General features: G+C 40.9%; 1 protein-coding gene across 1 annotated transcript in view; it reads left to right on the top strand.

Annotated features, from left to right (window-relative positions):
* MRPL47 (mitochondrial ribosomal protein L47) overlaps positions 1-16,457 on the top strand; it is a 402,300-nt gene that overhangs the window by 237,318 nt on the left and 148,525 nt on the right. Inside the window, exon 6 of the mRNA XM_044070380.1 lies at positions 1,186-1,281. Coding sequence (XP_043926315.1) covers positions 1,186-1,281 — 96 coding nt within the window. The remainder of the gene's footprint in view (positions 1-1,185; positions 1,282-16,457) is intronic.

Genomic DNA, 16,457 nt, shown 5'->3' with positions numbered 1-16,457 from the left:
ACCCCAAAAAAATGCACACAGAGCCTAAGAGTAGCGTAAGTAATTTGCCACTATACAGTATCATGGTTAAAATCCTTTTCAGAGTATTATTTGTTCTGGCCACTTTATAGTGTAGATAAGATTAAGCTATTGAATTGGTGCAGAACAGGAGGGAAGAGATGAAGGGGGCTGAAAATGCTTAAATGGGAAAGAACCATATGTCCTTTGAGACCTTGGATAAAGTGATAAAGGGCTGTGAATATAGAATAAAAGTTTTAAGGGCAGTTTGAAGGGTAGGTTTTAAAAGGGATGGGGCAGTTTGAAGGGTAGGTTTTAAAAGGGATGGTGAAGAGAGGGTAAAGTTTCCAAATGTCCGATCATATGCGCATGTACACATTTTCACTGGAAAACCTAAGTATAATTAATTGTGCATGCACACACACACACACACACACACACACACACACACACACACACACACACACACACACACGTGTAAAACTATAGAAGCACATATTACATCGGGAGGATAACTGATTTAACAGTGTGCAGCGTTCACACTGATTACTTGAGTAGCAGAACAGAAGAAATGACTTGTATAAAGCTGCAACAGAAGTAAAGTTTAAACCTACCGCATGTACAGCCTATGGGTCACCCACCCAACCAGTTGATAATGTAGACATATTTTGAAACATATCATTTTGTAACATACCAATCACTACAATTTAAACCTGCAACATGTACAGTTAAGAGGTGTGTGTTACCCATTCCTAGCACCAGCAAGGATGTGTACTTAGTCACTGAAAATGTTGCTATTGTAACATACCCAGAAGCTAAAGTTACCAAGCAGGTCTTCAACAAGTAATGAACACCATTGTAACCAGTTAACAGAACAAAGTTAGCCAAATACAGAACTACCAAGTATGTGCAGTAATTATGTATAATTTAGCTTATTTCTATCCAGTCATACATACATCCCTACACTGAGAGAAAAGTGACATTTTGTAATGTTTTTCTTGCCAAGACAAATTCTGAAAAGGTATAGACATTTTTTTTTTTTTTTTTTAAGACCTGGAAAAGGACTTGAAGGGGAGGGAGGATTGCTGTTCTTGAGGCCACTTACTAAATTCAAGTAGCTAGAATTAAGTGTTGTTTTTCCCCCCTTATGCGTGTATGTAATGTTTACTAAAATATATTTGATTTTAGGTATAAATACAAAGAATGGCCTATACCTTGGTATTTGAACAGAAGACACATGAAGAGAAGGTTCACAGCATTGCCATTTGTTGACCATTATGTCAGGTAAGGTATTGGGTTTGCAGGCCATTACTGCTGCCTTTATGAGATGAAACCATAAACAGTAATTCTGACAAGTAATACATTTTAATAGTATTTTTGTTGCGTCAAAGACAGAGATTGAAGTTTGCATAAAAATTAAGAACACTGTTTTGTAGTTTTCTTTCAAAAAATGTTCCCTGTACCAGTGGTTATCAAAAGATAAGTTATTAATCCACAAAATGATACCCAGCATATCCTGCTCCAGGTTCCGTCAAACCACCATTATTAGGACCAAGTAGATGTTTGATCCTAATAATTGTGGCTTTATGGAACTTGGCATTGGATATTTATTGGGTACTGAATTGTTTTGTGGATTAGTTGCTTTATTTGATTTTTGTGCATCCTTTTTTCTTTTGCAGTGGAACTTTTACTTGTGAGTGACTGGGTTTGTTGGGTCAAAAGACAAGTTTACAGATATTGTTCATAATTGTTTACTTTATAGTCTTTTGTAAAAGTGCACCCCGGCTGCAAGGGGTGACAACATTTACATATTGTCCTGAAAGACATTACTTTTCAAGGGATCAAGCAAGTCTGAAATGGGAGAATGAAGAGCAAATATGGCACTCCTTAAAGAAAGGTTCCAACAGGAACTACTTTTGTACTTTCTGCAAGCAGAGCAGCAGACATCCCATCCACAGATATTTCACTGACAGTTTCAAGGTATTTCAACTCAGCAGCAGCAGTTTTAAACCTGACTGAATCCCAGCCACATTCATGTTACAGGAATGTGTTACTGTAGTAGTCATCCCACCCCAGAAGGGGAGCCACTACTGTTTTAGGAAACTATATTCTTAAAGACCTGTTGTGTGGGTGTTGAAGGTATTAGTCTTGCAGGTTTGGAGGAGGAAGTTTCATAGGACTGGATCCTTCAAGGCTCTGTAGGACAGACTTGTCTGTAAAGCAATGGGACATGTCATGATAGAGTTTGATAACAAGAACATAGGCAATCTGCAAGCCTTGGACCCAAGCCAGTTTGGGTTTGTCACAGGCAGATCCCACCTCTTGAACCTGATGGACTTCTTTGAACAAGTCACTGATGCATTAGCTACAGGCAGATTGGTTCACACTGCCTACCTGAAACTGGCCAAGGCCTTTGATACCATTCTGGCATCGCTGATACATTAATAAAACTAAATGTAACCTCTGTTACCCATCGGATAGCAAGCTAGCTAGTGGACATAACCCAGTCTGTTAGTGTGGGAGGCATGTTCTCTTCCATAAGTGTAGCTTCCAGTGCTGTCCACCATGGATCAGTCCTAGAACCACATTTCTCTGATATTTACTGTGATGTCAAGGCTGACATTGGGAGCCTGTGGTTGACCTAGTTTACAGATGACTGTAGACTTAATCTGTCATTAGCTCCCCATCTAACTTCCAGATTGTTCAGGAGGGAACTACTGCATACTAGTAAGTGATGTCTGGACCACAGTCTAAAACTAAATGCCAAGAAATGCAGCACCGTGTCTTTTGACAAGACTGGTCACCTAAGCACCTACTACACAGGCAACACCCCTTTGAAAGTTGACCCTGTCATTAGAGAGGACCAGACATGTTTAATCATTCCATCCCTTCAGGCTTCAGAAATTGTCCATCTCCTGTATCAACTCCTGTGAACAGCTGCCACCATCCATGGAGTTCACTAGATAAGTTGGGAATGAAATAGATTCAGCCATTTCTTCTGTATTTGTCTCAATCACACACACAGACACACATTCACACCTATGTAGGGACAATGATTTTTGAACCTGTTCTTTGAAGACTTTGCTCTAGCAGATGTATTTAGATTTCTTTTAAAACATGTTTATTAAATGATTACACTTTAGTAGAAAAACATACTTTCGATTTTCATGCTTGAATGGGCGTACCTTTGTTGAAGGTTGTGCGTCAGGGCCGGCAACTCGGCACGTAAAAATTTACTGCCAATCATTAGCGGACCGGAGTTCCGCTGTGGCGACCCCTAACCGGGAAAAGCCGAAAGACACAACAACAACAATATACAGTACTTAAGTTGTGTTTCTTTTTAACAGTTGTCATTCACATTTATTCCACTATTACACAAATTCCTCAATTTCTACTTTCCCTTAAACCTCACTTCTCCTGAACATTATTCAAGTATTGTTCCCACAAGTTCCATATAATGTTGTACAATTTGCTCCTTCCCTTTTCTAAAGATGCTACATCCAGTTTTATGTTATTTGCAATGTTCAGTACTTCAGTTATGGTTCATTTAGATTTTGATTTCTATTTTCTAGAAATTGCCTTTTTGGGATGGCTAATAGCAGTAAAATTGTTAAGGCTTTACTGTATTTAGGGAGTTCAGATTCAAAGTCCCAGTTCAAAAGTTTTAATTTAGTTAAAGCCGTTTGCTCCCTCGAACAGTTCTGACAAAGTATTCTGCAGGAATTTTTTTCAGCCAAATTGTCTCCAAAAACAAAAGTGTTCCCAGTTACCTCTCTTTTTCCCATCACAACTCCTCCAATGTTTTCTGTGTATGTGAGGAAATATCTCTGAAATCTGCTTGGGGTATAAACACACCATGCAGACACTTCCAAGCAAAAATCCAAAAACTTCTGGACCTTGTTGCATACATGGGAGACATACAGGGGTCCTTCCATTGTTCCTTTGTAAACTTTTTCCAGTCTCTCTTCCTGATCTTTCTAACCTCCTCTGGTCGATTCTTATAGTTATCATGTAGCATTTTACATGCCATACTTGTTATCCCTTTTTTTTTAACAGAAGTTTCAGTTCTAGACTCAACAAGAAAACTTACCAGTGCTGATCTTTCACCTAGCACTCCCCTATCACTTTGTCTTTGCCCTATATTCTGATATCAATCCCTGGTAGGAACGCAGTCCCTAACCTGCAATCCAAACTTCTGTGTGGCCTTATCACAGTCTGTTACCCATTTGCTCCCAGTACCTTAGTTCCATTGCATTTTTTTCTCCAGTAAATTCCAGCCTGGTTCTGTCTGTTTTCCATACCCTTACTTGCAGTCATCCTATCAACAAAATTGCCTTTCTCCATTCCCATGTTGACTTAATTCTTTGAATACTTTCAGCTATCTTATGAAGAGAATATTTTATATGGTGGTGGCGGTTCTCCTCTAAGGATCTGCATCCACAATCCTGCAGTCTTCTTATTTCTCAGCCCCCCCATCCCCCTTTTCATCATGATCCCTTATCACATTGATTTATAAACTTCTGCTTGTGTTATGTGCATGCACTTTAATTGTGTAAAGTGTCCATTCAATCAGGTAATCCTAAATTACCTTGTTCTGTGTGAGAATCAACTTGGCCCATGTAACTTTTGCCCTTTTCCCATCTGAAATAATTTTTTAAAAAGTTTTACTAACTGTCATCCACAACAACTTATTCGATAAAAGTGTTTGACCTGTAAATGAAACTAAAAATAAAAGGTCTAAAAACATTTTCACTGCTAGTATCTTACATTCCATTTCCATAATCGAGCACTTCCAGTTCCTCAGTTTTTGTTTTATCTTTTGTTCAGCCTCTCCTGGAATAGTCTTAGCTGCCATAAGATAATTAAGCAATAACCGACGACGCGGTGTAGTATATTGAAGATTTACCCACGGTTGGTGTGGTTTAATCACGAGGGCCAAGCCAGAGTGATTGAACAAAGGCAACCGTGGGTAAATCAATATACCAGAACCACGGAGTCTGTTATTGCTGTTATACAATGACATTATTTAAGAAAAAATACTTATTTTTCTTAAATAATGTCTTTGCATAACGGCAGATTGCTGTTCTTCCACCGGTTGTGGTATACTGCTTTTAGGTTTTGATGTACTACGCATGCGTATGGGGCTTGCGTTCCCACGCATACCCAGTACATCAGTGCTTTGAAACGGAAGCAATGGAGAAAAGAAAGTCTCCGTTGCTGCGTTTTCTTTCTCTCTCTTTTTTAATTGTTTAAAAAAAAAAGGTTTGGGGGCAGTTTATACCAATGGAAAAAAGTCCGGACGACCGGACCTTTTTCCGTTGGTATATTGTGGGATTTACAACAGGCACACTGGTTGGGCTAGCCAATCAGCATGCACGTTTTCGAATATTAATAGGAAGACCTTTTATAATCCTTTTTAATCCACACACCTAAATACTTCATCTTATTTTTCCCCCCTATATGGGTGTAACTGAAAGAATTTGTGTGGATGCATAGTTTACCATTACAGCCTTTATTTTATCTTCATTCATTTTATATTTTGAAAGGATCTGAAACTGTCTTAGAATGTTCCACAACACTGAAATGTTATCTGTAAGTAAAGCTAATCTTTCTCGATCACCATACCAGTTATGTCCTTGAATATGTTCTCCCCTTATTTTCTTTGGAACTGGTTCTAAATATAGACCAAATAAAAGGGGAGAAGGATACCCCCTTCAGGTTCCTTTGTTCAAACACAGCTTGTTGGAGAATAACCCTCCTACCTTAATTCTTGCCTCTGACCCTTCATATATCCTGTTAATTAACCCTATTCAAGTTTTTAGTTGACTCTAGAACAGAAGTGGCTATTTAAAAAAAAAAAGGATAATTAATAGGGCATATAAAATATTGCATGATAATAATAAGAATCAGTCAGAGTAGGTTAGAAAAAATTGGGAAGAGAAAGTGGAAAAGCAATTTACAAGAAAATGATGGGAGGACATATGTATAGCTCCCAAGTAAGATATCAAGTCCAGAAGGTTTAGAGTCTTTGCTGGGAAGCATTTGCGTAAGTATCAGAATCACATTTATTGGCCAAGTATGCACTCATACAAGGAATATGACTCAGGTTTCAGTGACTCTCCAAGTATGAATTACATACATACACCTTTTAAGAGCAAGACAAAAAAGTAAATATACATACAAGGTGCAAAGTGCAACTCATTGCAAGGAATACTGAAATAAATTCTGAAAGAAACAAGTATTAACAATATGTAAACAATACTGCAGAATACTTGGAGGGTAGGGAAAAAGAATACCCCTAACTAATAAGCTGAGTTAACCATTTATGAACTTCATCGCCTGTGGAAAAAAAATTTCTTATATCTGCTTGTTTTGATGCATATTAATCTGTAACGCCTGGCTGATGGTAACAGCTCAAAAAGATGGTGGCCTGGATGTGAAGGGTCAGTGATGATCTTCCCTGCTCTTTTCATGACTCTGGAATAGTACAGGTCCTGTAAGGAGGGCAAACTAGCAGCATTGATATTTTCGGCAGACCTGACTATTCGATGTAACCTATTTTTGTCATGATTAGACAGAGATCCAAACCACATTATTATAGATGAGCTGAGAACAGACTCCATGACTGCTGTATAGAACTGAATCAACAGCTCCTGTGGGAGGATGAACTTCCTCAGCTGTTACAGAAAGTACATTCGCTGTGCCTTTTTAATGGACCCTACATTGGTCTCCCACTGCAAGTCCCGGGAGAGTATGCAGAATTCAAAGAATTTTTCCTCTGGTAGTTACCAAAGGTTAGAGACGTGATGGAAAAGAAAGAGGTAACTGGGAACATATGTTGTAGGAATGCAATGAATTGGCAGATTTTAAACATTCTCTACGGAGTACTCTATAAGAAATATCTGGTGAGCAAATGGCTCTAAGTAGATTTTGAGTTGGGATACAGGATCTGAATTACCTAGACATAGTAAGGACTTGTTAAGTTTAATTCTGTTCACTGCCAAAAAATGCAGTTACTAGAAAATAGAAATCAGAGTCTACACTTAACACTATTTGAGGCATTGTATATTATAAAAGAGGTAAAAGAACTAGAAGGGAGACCTTTAGAAAAGGGAAGAAGCAAATTACATAGAAGTAAATGGAAATAGTGGGATCAATACACGCATAAGACAGGGATATGTAATGCTGGAAAGATGATAGCAAATATATGTGGTGGTGGTTGTCTTTCAGCTTTTCCCGGTTAGGGGTCGCCACAGCAGAGCTCCGGTCCGCTAATGATTGGCAGTAGATTTTTACGTGCCGAGTTGCCGGCCCTGATGCACAACCTTCAACGAAGGTACGCCCATTCACGCATGTCTCCACACAGAAGACGCTCTAGCTGAGAATCTAACAGGACAACGTCTTACTGTGAGGCAACAACGCTACCGCAGCACCACCACCGCAGTATATTATATGGAAAATGTTAAAATGGTTTGTTTTCTTTTCTGTTAATGTATGTTTGCCAGTGTCTTAGGTGATCATTTAAGAAAGGTATTAAAAAAAAAAATCATCATCATCCTATAATTCTGTCATGGAACACAAATCTCAGCTGACCCAAGTGAATGTTCACTTTTCAAGAGCAATAGCAGTGTTTTCTTATAGTCCGATTCCCTCTAGATAATCACTTTTGTTTTAATGTCAAGCATTTGCGTCCCCTCCACAAAAATCCATTGATCAAAGTATAACAGCCTTGGTAACACCTTTACCATTCTCTTAGCAAGTATAGACATAAACACTTCATAATCATGGTTTAACATTGATATAGGCTTATATGAAGTCAGAAAGGTCATTACCCTGTTTGGGTAATGCAGCCACCACATATTTCTTAAAAGATGCTGTTACTCCCCATACTTTTAAAATGCTGTTAAACAAAAGCTTCTAAGATGTTCTTCATCCCACATTGCTGCAGTCCTAACACTTGGGGGTAGTCCGCTGTCCCAGTCGGCCCGAATACCAAAGTATAAGGCTGACGTCGGTCAAGGCGCATTAGTCTGACGTCAGGACGCCAGGGTACAAATGCGCATGACCGACGTCATATCCTCAGTCTTTTTTGCCGCATGGTCCGATGCAGAAGCAGTATTGCGAGTGCAGGTTGGCGTTCTGAAATTTTCTGAAGTCGGAGTTTCAGACCGAATCAAAGTTGGCTAAGTACCCCGTTGGGGAATATTTTGGTTTTTTCTTGCCTCAGTATTTAACCGGATGTCAGAAAAAGTGAATAACTGTATTTCTTGTGGGAAACAGATACCTCATAGGGATTACCATACCTTGTGTATACCTTGCTTAGGGCCTGAGCACGACGTTGTTGGATGTCGCTCTTGTGCTAGATTTAACAAACGCACTATAAAGAGAAGATTAGACTGTGCCAGGTTAGTTTTTGGGAAGCGTTGTAATTATAAAATGCCGTCGGATGCTCCGGCCCGCTTCGTCTAAAAAGCGCAAGGACAAAGCAGCAAAGCCTAGGTTGGAAGAACCGTCTGTCCCGGACGCCGGTTCTTTAGAAGGCTCGGTGGAGCCGGAGGTTCTGCCAGAAGTTTCTTTGGAGTCTCAGGGAGAGACTTTACTGTTACAAGATGTGTCCTCTCAGGAGGTAGGCCAGGCTGAAGGGGCTTCTCAGGTAGCTGTTCTCCCTCCCTTCCTAAGGTGGTTAGGCCCTCCCTTCTGTTTCCAAGGCTTCTTGAGAGGCAGGCCAGGTTTAACTTCAGTGGGTGTCTCTCCTAGTTCTTCAGGGTCTCTGCCTAAGAAACATATGCTTAAAATGGCAGAAGATTTGATTACTATGATTAGAGGTTCTATGCCCCACCTGATAAGAGGCCTAGGGTGGAACCTGCGCTTGAGAGTCTTGAGAAGTGTTCGAGGCTTCTGAGTCTTCGGCTGAAGACTTACAGGAGTATCCTCCTTATTCTGATTCTGATGTAGATGATTCTACTCCTTCGGCTTCTCCTCCTGAGGATTTTTCTTTTTCAGAAACTCTTCATTCCATGAGGGAGCATTTTAAATGGGAAGGTCAAGATTTCTCTGATTCCAGGAAGAGGCTTAGGGAATTTTTGTTTCTACCCCAGCATAGGCCTTTAGCTATACCTCCTGTTCTGGATGTGGTGGAAGATGTTTTTGCAGAGGCTTCCTTGAACCCTGATTCTTTGCCTCCTGCCCCAGTTAAACCAGATAGGTATTATAGGGTGCCTGAAGCTCATAAGTATCTTTTTAAGAGTCCTAGGGCAGACCCAGAAACTGTTTCTCAGGGACCTAAAGGTGTTAAGGCTTCTGTTGTTAAAAATCCTGTTCCTCCTGATAAAGAGGCAAGGGCTTTGGATAGATGGGGAAAGAAGGTTTATACTTCTTCCACTTTAGCCATGAGGGCTTTGAATTGTCAGTTCCACATGTTAAAATACCAAAATTATCTACTTTCTCAATTGAAGTCTAAGGTGGATGCTCTGGCGGAAGGTATTGAGTGTAAAGAGTTGCAGGATTTAGTACATGTTTCTGAACAGGTGGGTAAGCATTCCTTGCAATGTGGTTTTGATGCTGTACAGGCCTCTTCGAGGGTGGCTGCCACTGGTTCTGTTCTTCGCAGGCACGCCTGGCTGAGGGATCAGAATTTAGCTGAGCATGTTAAGACAAGGATTTTGGATGCTCCGTTGCAGTCTGATGTGTTGTTTGGTTCACCTGTGGAAGCAGTTTTAAAGAAAATGGAGGACAAGGCTAAGTCTATGCAGACTGTTAAAGATTTTTTGCAGGTTCAGCCTCCGAAGTTTAGTAGAAATTGGCCTACGAAGGGGTGGACATATCCTTCTTATGATTCCCAGTCTAGGGGTAGGTCTAGACGTGGTAGGGGCAGAGCTCAAGGTTCTTTTAGGCCTAGAACAGGGAGTTCACCTGCTCAGTCTTCTGGTGAGGGCAGGGGTCAGTCCTTTCGTAAGCAGACCCAATGACCTGCCTTTTCAGCTGCCAGAGCCTTCTCGTCTGGCAGCACCTTTGGGGGGAAGGCTGGCGCTTTTCAAAGAAAATTGGAGTTTAATTACCCAAGACAGATGGGTATTGGATATCATTCACCACGGTTACAGGTTTTATTTCCATACCTTGCCTCCTTTCAAAGGCATGCCAGACATTCCTCCTCTACAAAGAAAAGAGGCCCACAAGCAAATTTCTCTGTTACTCCAAATAGGGGCCATTCAGCCGGTTCCTGTGCCAGAAAGGGGCCTAGGATTTTATTCTCGCCTGTTCCTAGTACCAAAAAGGGGAACACGTGGAGACCAATTTTGGATTTATCTATCCTCAACACTTATCTGGACATTCCCAAGTTCAAAATGTTGACGTTACAACAGCTTTTACCTCTGCTGGGCAAAGATCACTGGATGGTAACTTTAGATCTCAAGGAGGCTTACCTTCATGTGCCTATCAGGCTAAGTTGCAGGAAGTATCTGCGTTTTCGAGCTGGAAATTCCCATTATCAGTTCTCTGCATTGCCCTTTGGCTTATCTACTGCGCCCAGAGTATTCACAAAAGTTCTGGCTCCAGTGATAGCTTACTTCAGGCTAAAAGGAATACAAATCTATCCTTACTTGGACGACTGCCTGATTCTGGCTCAAGAAAAGGAAGACCTTTTTCAGCATTTGGAATATGTGATAGCGGTGCTAAGATGCCTGGGGTATTCTGTGAACTAAATAAAGTCCAGTCTAGTACCCTCTCAAGACATGTGCTTTCTGGGTGTGAGACTGAATACAGCAACCCAGATGGCCTTTTTAACCCCGGACAAACAAAAGAATCTTTCCCTTTACTTCCATCAACTATCTCTTCAGTCCGGGCTGACTGCAAGGACAGTCCTTCAAGCCTTAGGGTTCATGGCATCTTGTATTCTGGTGCTTCCCAATGCCAAACTGCATATGAGGAAGCTGCAATGGTATCTCAAAAATGTATGGACACAGCACTGCCAGGATTTGGACACTGTCATTCAAATAATACCTTGCATTCAAAAGGAATTTTTGTGGTGGGCTCAGGAATGTCACCTAAACAAGGGACTCTCTGTGACCCGGCCAGAGGCGAGTCAGATTCTAACGACAGATGCCTCAGACATAGCTTGGGGAGCTCATCTGAATGGAAAGTGGATACAAGACAAGTGGCCTGCCAGACTACAGCATCTACATATCAACATGAAGGAGATGTTAGCAGTCCAGTTTGCATTAATGGCTTTCAAGGAGTTACTTCTTCCTGGGCAGGTGTTGATTCTAACAGACAACACAACTGTCATGTGGTACATCAACAAACAAGGGGACACATTCTTATCCTCTATGCAGGCAAGCAATGATTTTGTGGGAGACTGCGCTCAGCTTGCAACTAAATCTTCAGGCAAGGTTTCTGCCGGAGCACAGAACTCCTTAGCAGATGTGTTAAGCAGGCAAATCATGGATCCCCACGAGTGGAAACTGGATCTTCATGTATTTCGAAATTGACAGTGTCATGGGGAACTCCAGACATAGATCTGTTCGCTTCTCCACTAAACCACCAGCTGCCAAAGTTTTGCACCTAAAAGGTTTCATCACACAGCTTGGAAAGTGGATGCTCTTTCTTTCAGTTGGAAAAATCTTCATGTGTATGCCTTTCCACCTCTGCCTCTCCTCCCAAAGGTACTCCTAAAGGTCAGACAAGACAAGCCAAGGATGATTTTAATAGCTCCAGATTGGCCTCGGCAACACTGGTACCCATTACTGAGGAGTCTGGTAAGGAAGCCTCCATGGCCTTTACCTTTGATTCCACACCTATTGTCTCAGAGGGACGGTCATCTACTCAATGTCAAGCTTCACTCTCTTCATCTAACAGCCTGGCATATTCTGTTTTGAACCACAGCAGGTCTCAACTTCCTCAACAAGTTTTGAATGTGATTATGGAAGCCAGAAGACCTAGTACAAGGAAAGTGTACGCCGAAAAATGGAAGAGATTTTTATTTTGGAGTGCAGCAAAGGATTTGGAGGTTTCTGAGCCTAATTTGAGCGTGGTTCTTCAATATCTTACTGAGTTATTGGACAAAGGTTTGTCTTTCTCTTCCATTAAGATTCATGCTGCAGCAATTTCAGCTCACTATGATTGTGACCCACCATTGTTTTCTCATCTTTTGTTCAAGCAATTTCTTAGAGGGGCAAAGAATATTAGACCCCCACGTAGAGCTCCTACTCCTGCTTGGGATCTCAATTTTGTGTTGGAGAAACTTACTCTACAACCTTTTGAGCCTGCGGCTACTGCTGAATTGAAATACTTGTCATGGAAGACTGCTTTTTTGTTGGCCATTACTTCTGCAAGAAGGGTTTCTGAATTGCAGGCCCTTATGGCGGTTGAGCCTTTTTTGATTTTCCATAAGGATAGGGTATCATTACGTACTAATCCTTCCTTTATGCCTAAGGTGGTTTCTAGTGTGGCTTTAAACCAAACTATTCATTTGCCTACTTTTATGCAGATCCCCAAAATAAGGGGAAAAGATTTTGCACACTTTAGATGTACACAGGCAGTTGCGCTACTATTTAAGCAGGACTAAGGATTTTAGGCAGTCTCAGCAGTTGTTTGTTTCTTTTGCTTTGAGTTCTCAGGGCAAGCCTGTGTCAAAACAAACTATTTCTAAGTGGATTGGGTTTTGCATTGCATTTTGTTATTCCCATCATGGCAAGGAGATTCCAGCTGGGATTAGGCCTCATTCCACTAGGGCTACTGCCACTTCAACAGCATTTCTAAGGGGGGTGGCAACTAAGGATATTTTGGAGGCAGCTACTTGGAGTTCAATACCACCTTCCTCTCTACTCTAAATCTAGGGCTGGTTTTGCCACGGCTATTTTGCAGGGCATGTTGACCGCTCCTGCTGCTTTATGATTTGCCAGCCTCCCTTACCTCTGCTTTGGGATTCTACCCAAGTGTTAGGACTGCAGCAATGTGGGATGAAGAACATAGTACAGTTTTGTACCTACCATAAATGTAGATGTTCGAAGATCCACATTGCTGCAGTCCAATTTACCCTCCCTCCTTCCCCTCTGTGTTTAGGGTTGGTTGTGTGGGTGGGGTTGTACTTTTGTAAATTTGTATATATTGTACATATATTTGGTACAGGAGTGTTTGGTGTTTTTTTTGGTTTTGGCCTTATCTTGTTAGGGTCTTCTGACATCTGGGGCAAGAAAAGACTGAGGATATGACGTCGGTCATGCGCATTTGTACCCTGGCGTCCTGACGTCAGACTAATGCGTCTTGACCGACGTCAGCCTTATACTTTGGTATTCGGGCCGACTGGGACAGCGGACTACCCCCAAGTGTTAGGACTGCAGCAATGTGGATCTTCGAACATCTACATTTATGGTAGGTACAAAACTGTACTTTCTCCTAACTTCCACAGGAATTATTTAGAGTTCTATTTGATCATGTAAAAAGCATTCAGTGCACACAAGCCTTTTTCTTTCCATCATTTAATGAAAATCCAATAAGTTTTGTTGACTTGTGTGTGTTATTTCAAAGGCTGCCCTTTGACCTCCAGGTTATTAGTAGCATTCTGGGTCACTTTACCTTGCAGTCTGAGAGCCTTGTATTTTGTTTTCCACTTTGTTAGATATGTTAGCAGGCTTTGAAGTCAGCACCATTGTTTCATCCCCAGTTTGCCTTTGCTAGTGAGATGTCAATAGTGATACACAATCTATTTCTGTTTTTATGGTAGGTCATCACGCTCATCAGTATTTGCATTGCCTACAAGTCTTTTAACATCTCAAGTGTAAACATTTCTATTCTTAGATTGGTAGTTCTGACACATCAAGGAGAAATGCAAGTTTTTTCATTGAGTGCAACATCCTTTGTCATCCTACTACTTAGAAACAAAGGACATCTCCATTATCAAGTTATTTGTAAAGAGAGCAGCTGTAGAGCACAGTGGGATAAAGCCCTGACTTGCACCCCTGGAAAACCTGCAACTAATGAATGGGAGTAAGAAACCATTGTTAGCGTACCCAATTTTTGGGGGGCTGCAGCAAGGCCTTCTTGCTTGTCCTCTGTTGGAGCACAAGAACAGTAAAAAAACTGCTGTCTGTGTAATGTAGTGCTTCCAGGCAGTGTGTTGCGCTGTAGCTGTTATCCTGTGTACATGGAAGCTCACACATACCTGGTGCAAATATCGTAAGCTCTGCTTTTGGCAGTGCACTGTTTAGCTGCAAGGGAGAATGTGGGAAATGGAGTATGTTCATGAGCCTTGGTAAATGGTCTGAAGGTAACAGCTCCCTAGAGCCTGTAGTCACTGAGCCTGGAGACTGATCTAGCCCTGGAAGGCTTTTTGGTGTGCGAGACAAAAAAAATCTTCAGGTCATTGAGGAACAGAAGCCTCCAGTAAGTAGAAAGATGGTCAGGGTCCCTGAAGTTCCAAAAAGGAATGTATAAATGCCCATTCTGGACAGCTTTCTCAACAAAGCATAATCTTAGTTGTGTAGTCAAGCAGCAGGTGAGTTGAGATAATTTTACAAAGCTAGATAAATGGTCAAGTATATGGCAGTAAGTAAAGATGTGTAATCATGCATATATCAGTCCTTGATTGACTACAGTATCTGACAAATACCCATGGATTAACAGCCATAGGGGCAAAAGCAAACCCCAACTCTGTGATTTCCTGAATGATAAGCCCCTTGGAAATAGGAGAAGAGCTGTTGATAGTCGTAGTGAGAGAAAGAATACAAACAATTTTCACCAATTAAAATCTGTATTTGGTAAACCTCTAGAAACGTATAAAGTCGGTATTTTTATATGGGATATGGTGTCCCCTGAACTGGAGGTAATATAATCAACTTTGAAGTTGCTTATCCTAGCTAAGAACACTGAAAACTTATTTTGAGAATAATTTTGTTAAAACAATCAGATGAGTGCACTTATCTTCTACACTAAGTGCTTTGCAGGAGGCACTGCTAGGAGAAGAGCAGCTGGTAAATTGTTTTGCCCCCCACATACACACACAATGATCAAAGCCATATTTCCTAAAGATCCCTTGATGTTCTAACACACTGGGTGCCAGAAGCAATAAAGAGAGTGAAGCAAGAGCTGGGGAGTGTATCCATTGTCCACTGCAGGCTAGCATATTTTTGTATGCTGCTAATACCCACAAAATGTGCCTAAAACACAGTGCAGCGCCCTCTGTGCTTGAACCATTGTGAATGCATTTTGGTTGATGGCTGTGATTTTGGCTAGAGTACTTGTAGAATTTGTTTTGCAGGCTTACCTTGCTTTTTCCTTTGAATCCGTAATAAATTTTCTGTCTTAAAGTTTTAGCCACATTGACTTTACACGCCAAATTTCAGACTTGTGAAGAGTCATTTTCTAGTTTTGCCCCAATAAAGGGCCCTTTTTGTGTCTAGACTGGCATACGCCATGTAAGGCAAGGTATACAAATCAGATTGTAATGGGAAGACACTGTGAGCAATTCATCAGTGTGGTAGAACATTGAATACATGATGTATATGAAAGAGTACTGGTAACCCAGTAAAGGATACAGATGTTTCCACAGTCCTGTAAGTTGCATTATTAGATCTTCAGTTATCTAACTTGTACTGGAATTGCTACCATTTGTGAGCTTTACAACTCAAAGTAAAATTGGTTTAGAGGTTGCTATTCTTGTCATACATTTTTTTTTTTAAGTTCACATTCGTACAATGTCAATGAAAGACTCAGTAACAAAACAAAAAATGTTCCTTTGAGAGGCTTTGCTGAAAGTGGTGTGGTATTACATTGTTCTACATATTCCTGCATTAATTTCACTTTCATGTGCACAGGTCTTTTGCCTAGTAAAATGGAAGATGGAGCGTTTAGATCTCCTACTAAGCTAGTCCATCGGATTGGACCAGGCAGTGGCTTCCTCAGGTGGTTCTTCTGAAGATTCACTATGTCTTTTCTAGGTTGTTGAACTGCTTTGCTATTGGGTATGCTTTGTTTGTTCACCGAGTGTATCTTAAGAGCAGATTTCATAGAGGTGGAAGTCAGAGGTGAATGTGCAGTTAGAAGTGACATTTTCTTGTGGGTGCACCAACACACTAGCAACTTGCAGACCAGCACTGCATTAGGAAAAGTCAAGTATTTTGTCTTTTTTTTTTTTTTTTTTTTCTTATTTTGTCTTTCTTCATTTGCTACTTCCAATTCTGGATTAATGATCTTTCCTCGTCCAGTTCAACAAATGCATCTCCAAATTTCCAGCCTCTCTTTTTCAAGATATAATTCATAATTCTATCTGTTCAAACATTGTAGGCACTTTTGCAGCTCTGGTGGTAAAAGGATAAAGCTCATACTACATCCTATGTGACCCAAATTCATTAACAACTTTGGCAGGGGGGATGGGCATGTCCATTCTGGAGGGGAGGGGAAAGGGGTGAAACAGAATGTAAACTGCCACAGTCCTTCAGAGGTGCAGTGGGCATCTGGCTTATGAA

Source organism: Protopterus annectens, chromosome 4.part1, assembly GCF_019279795.1.
Source record: "Protopterus annectens isolate FY-2018-M chromosome 4.part1, PAN1.0, whole genome shotgun sequence".
Taxonomy (NCBI): Eukaryota; Metazoa; Chordata; order Ceratodontiformes; family Protopteridae; genus Protopterus; species Protopterus annectens.
Note: the sequence above shows the minus strand (reverse complement) of the source record. Positions and strands in the feature narration are given on the sequence as shown.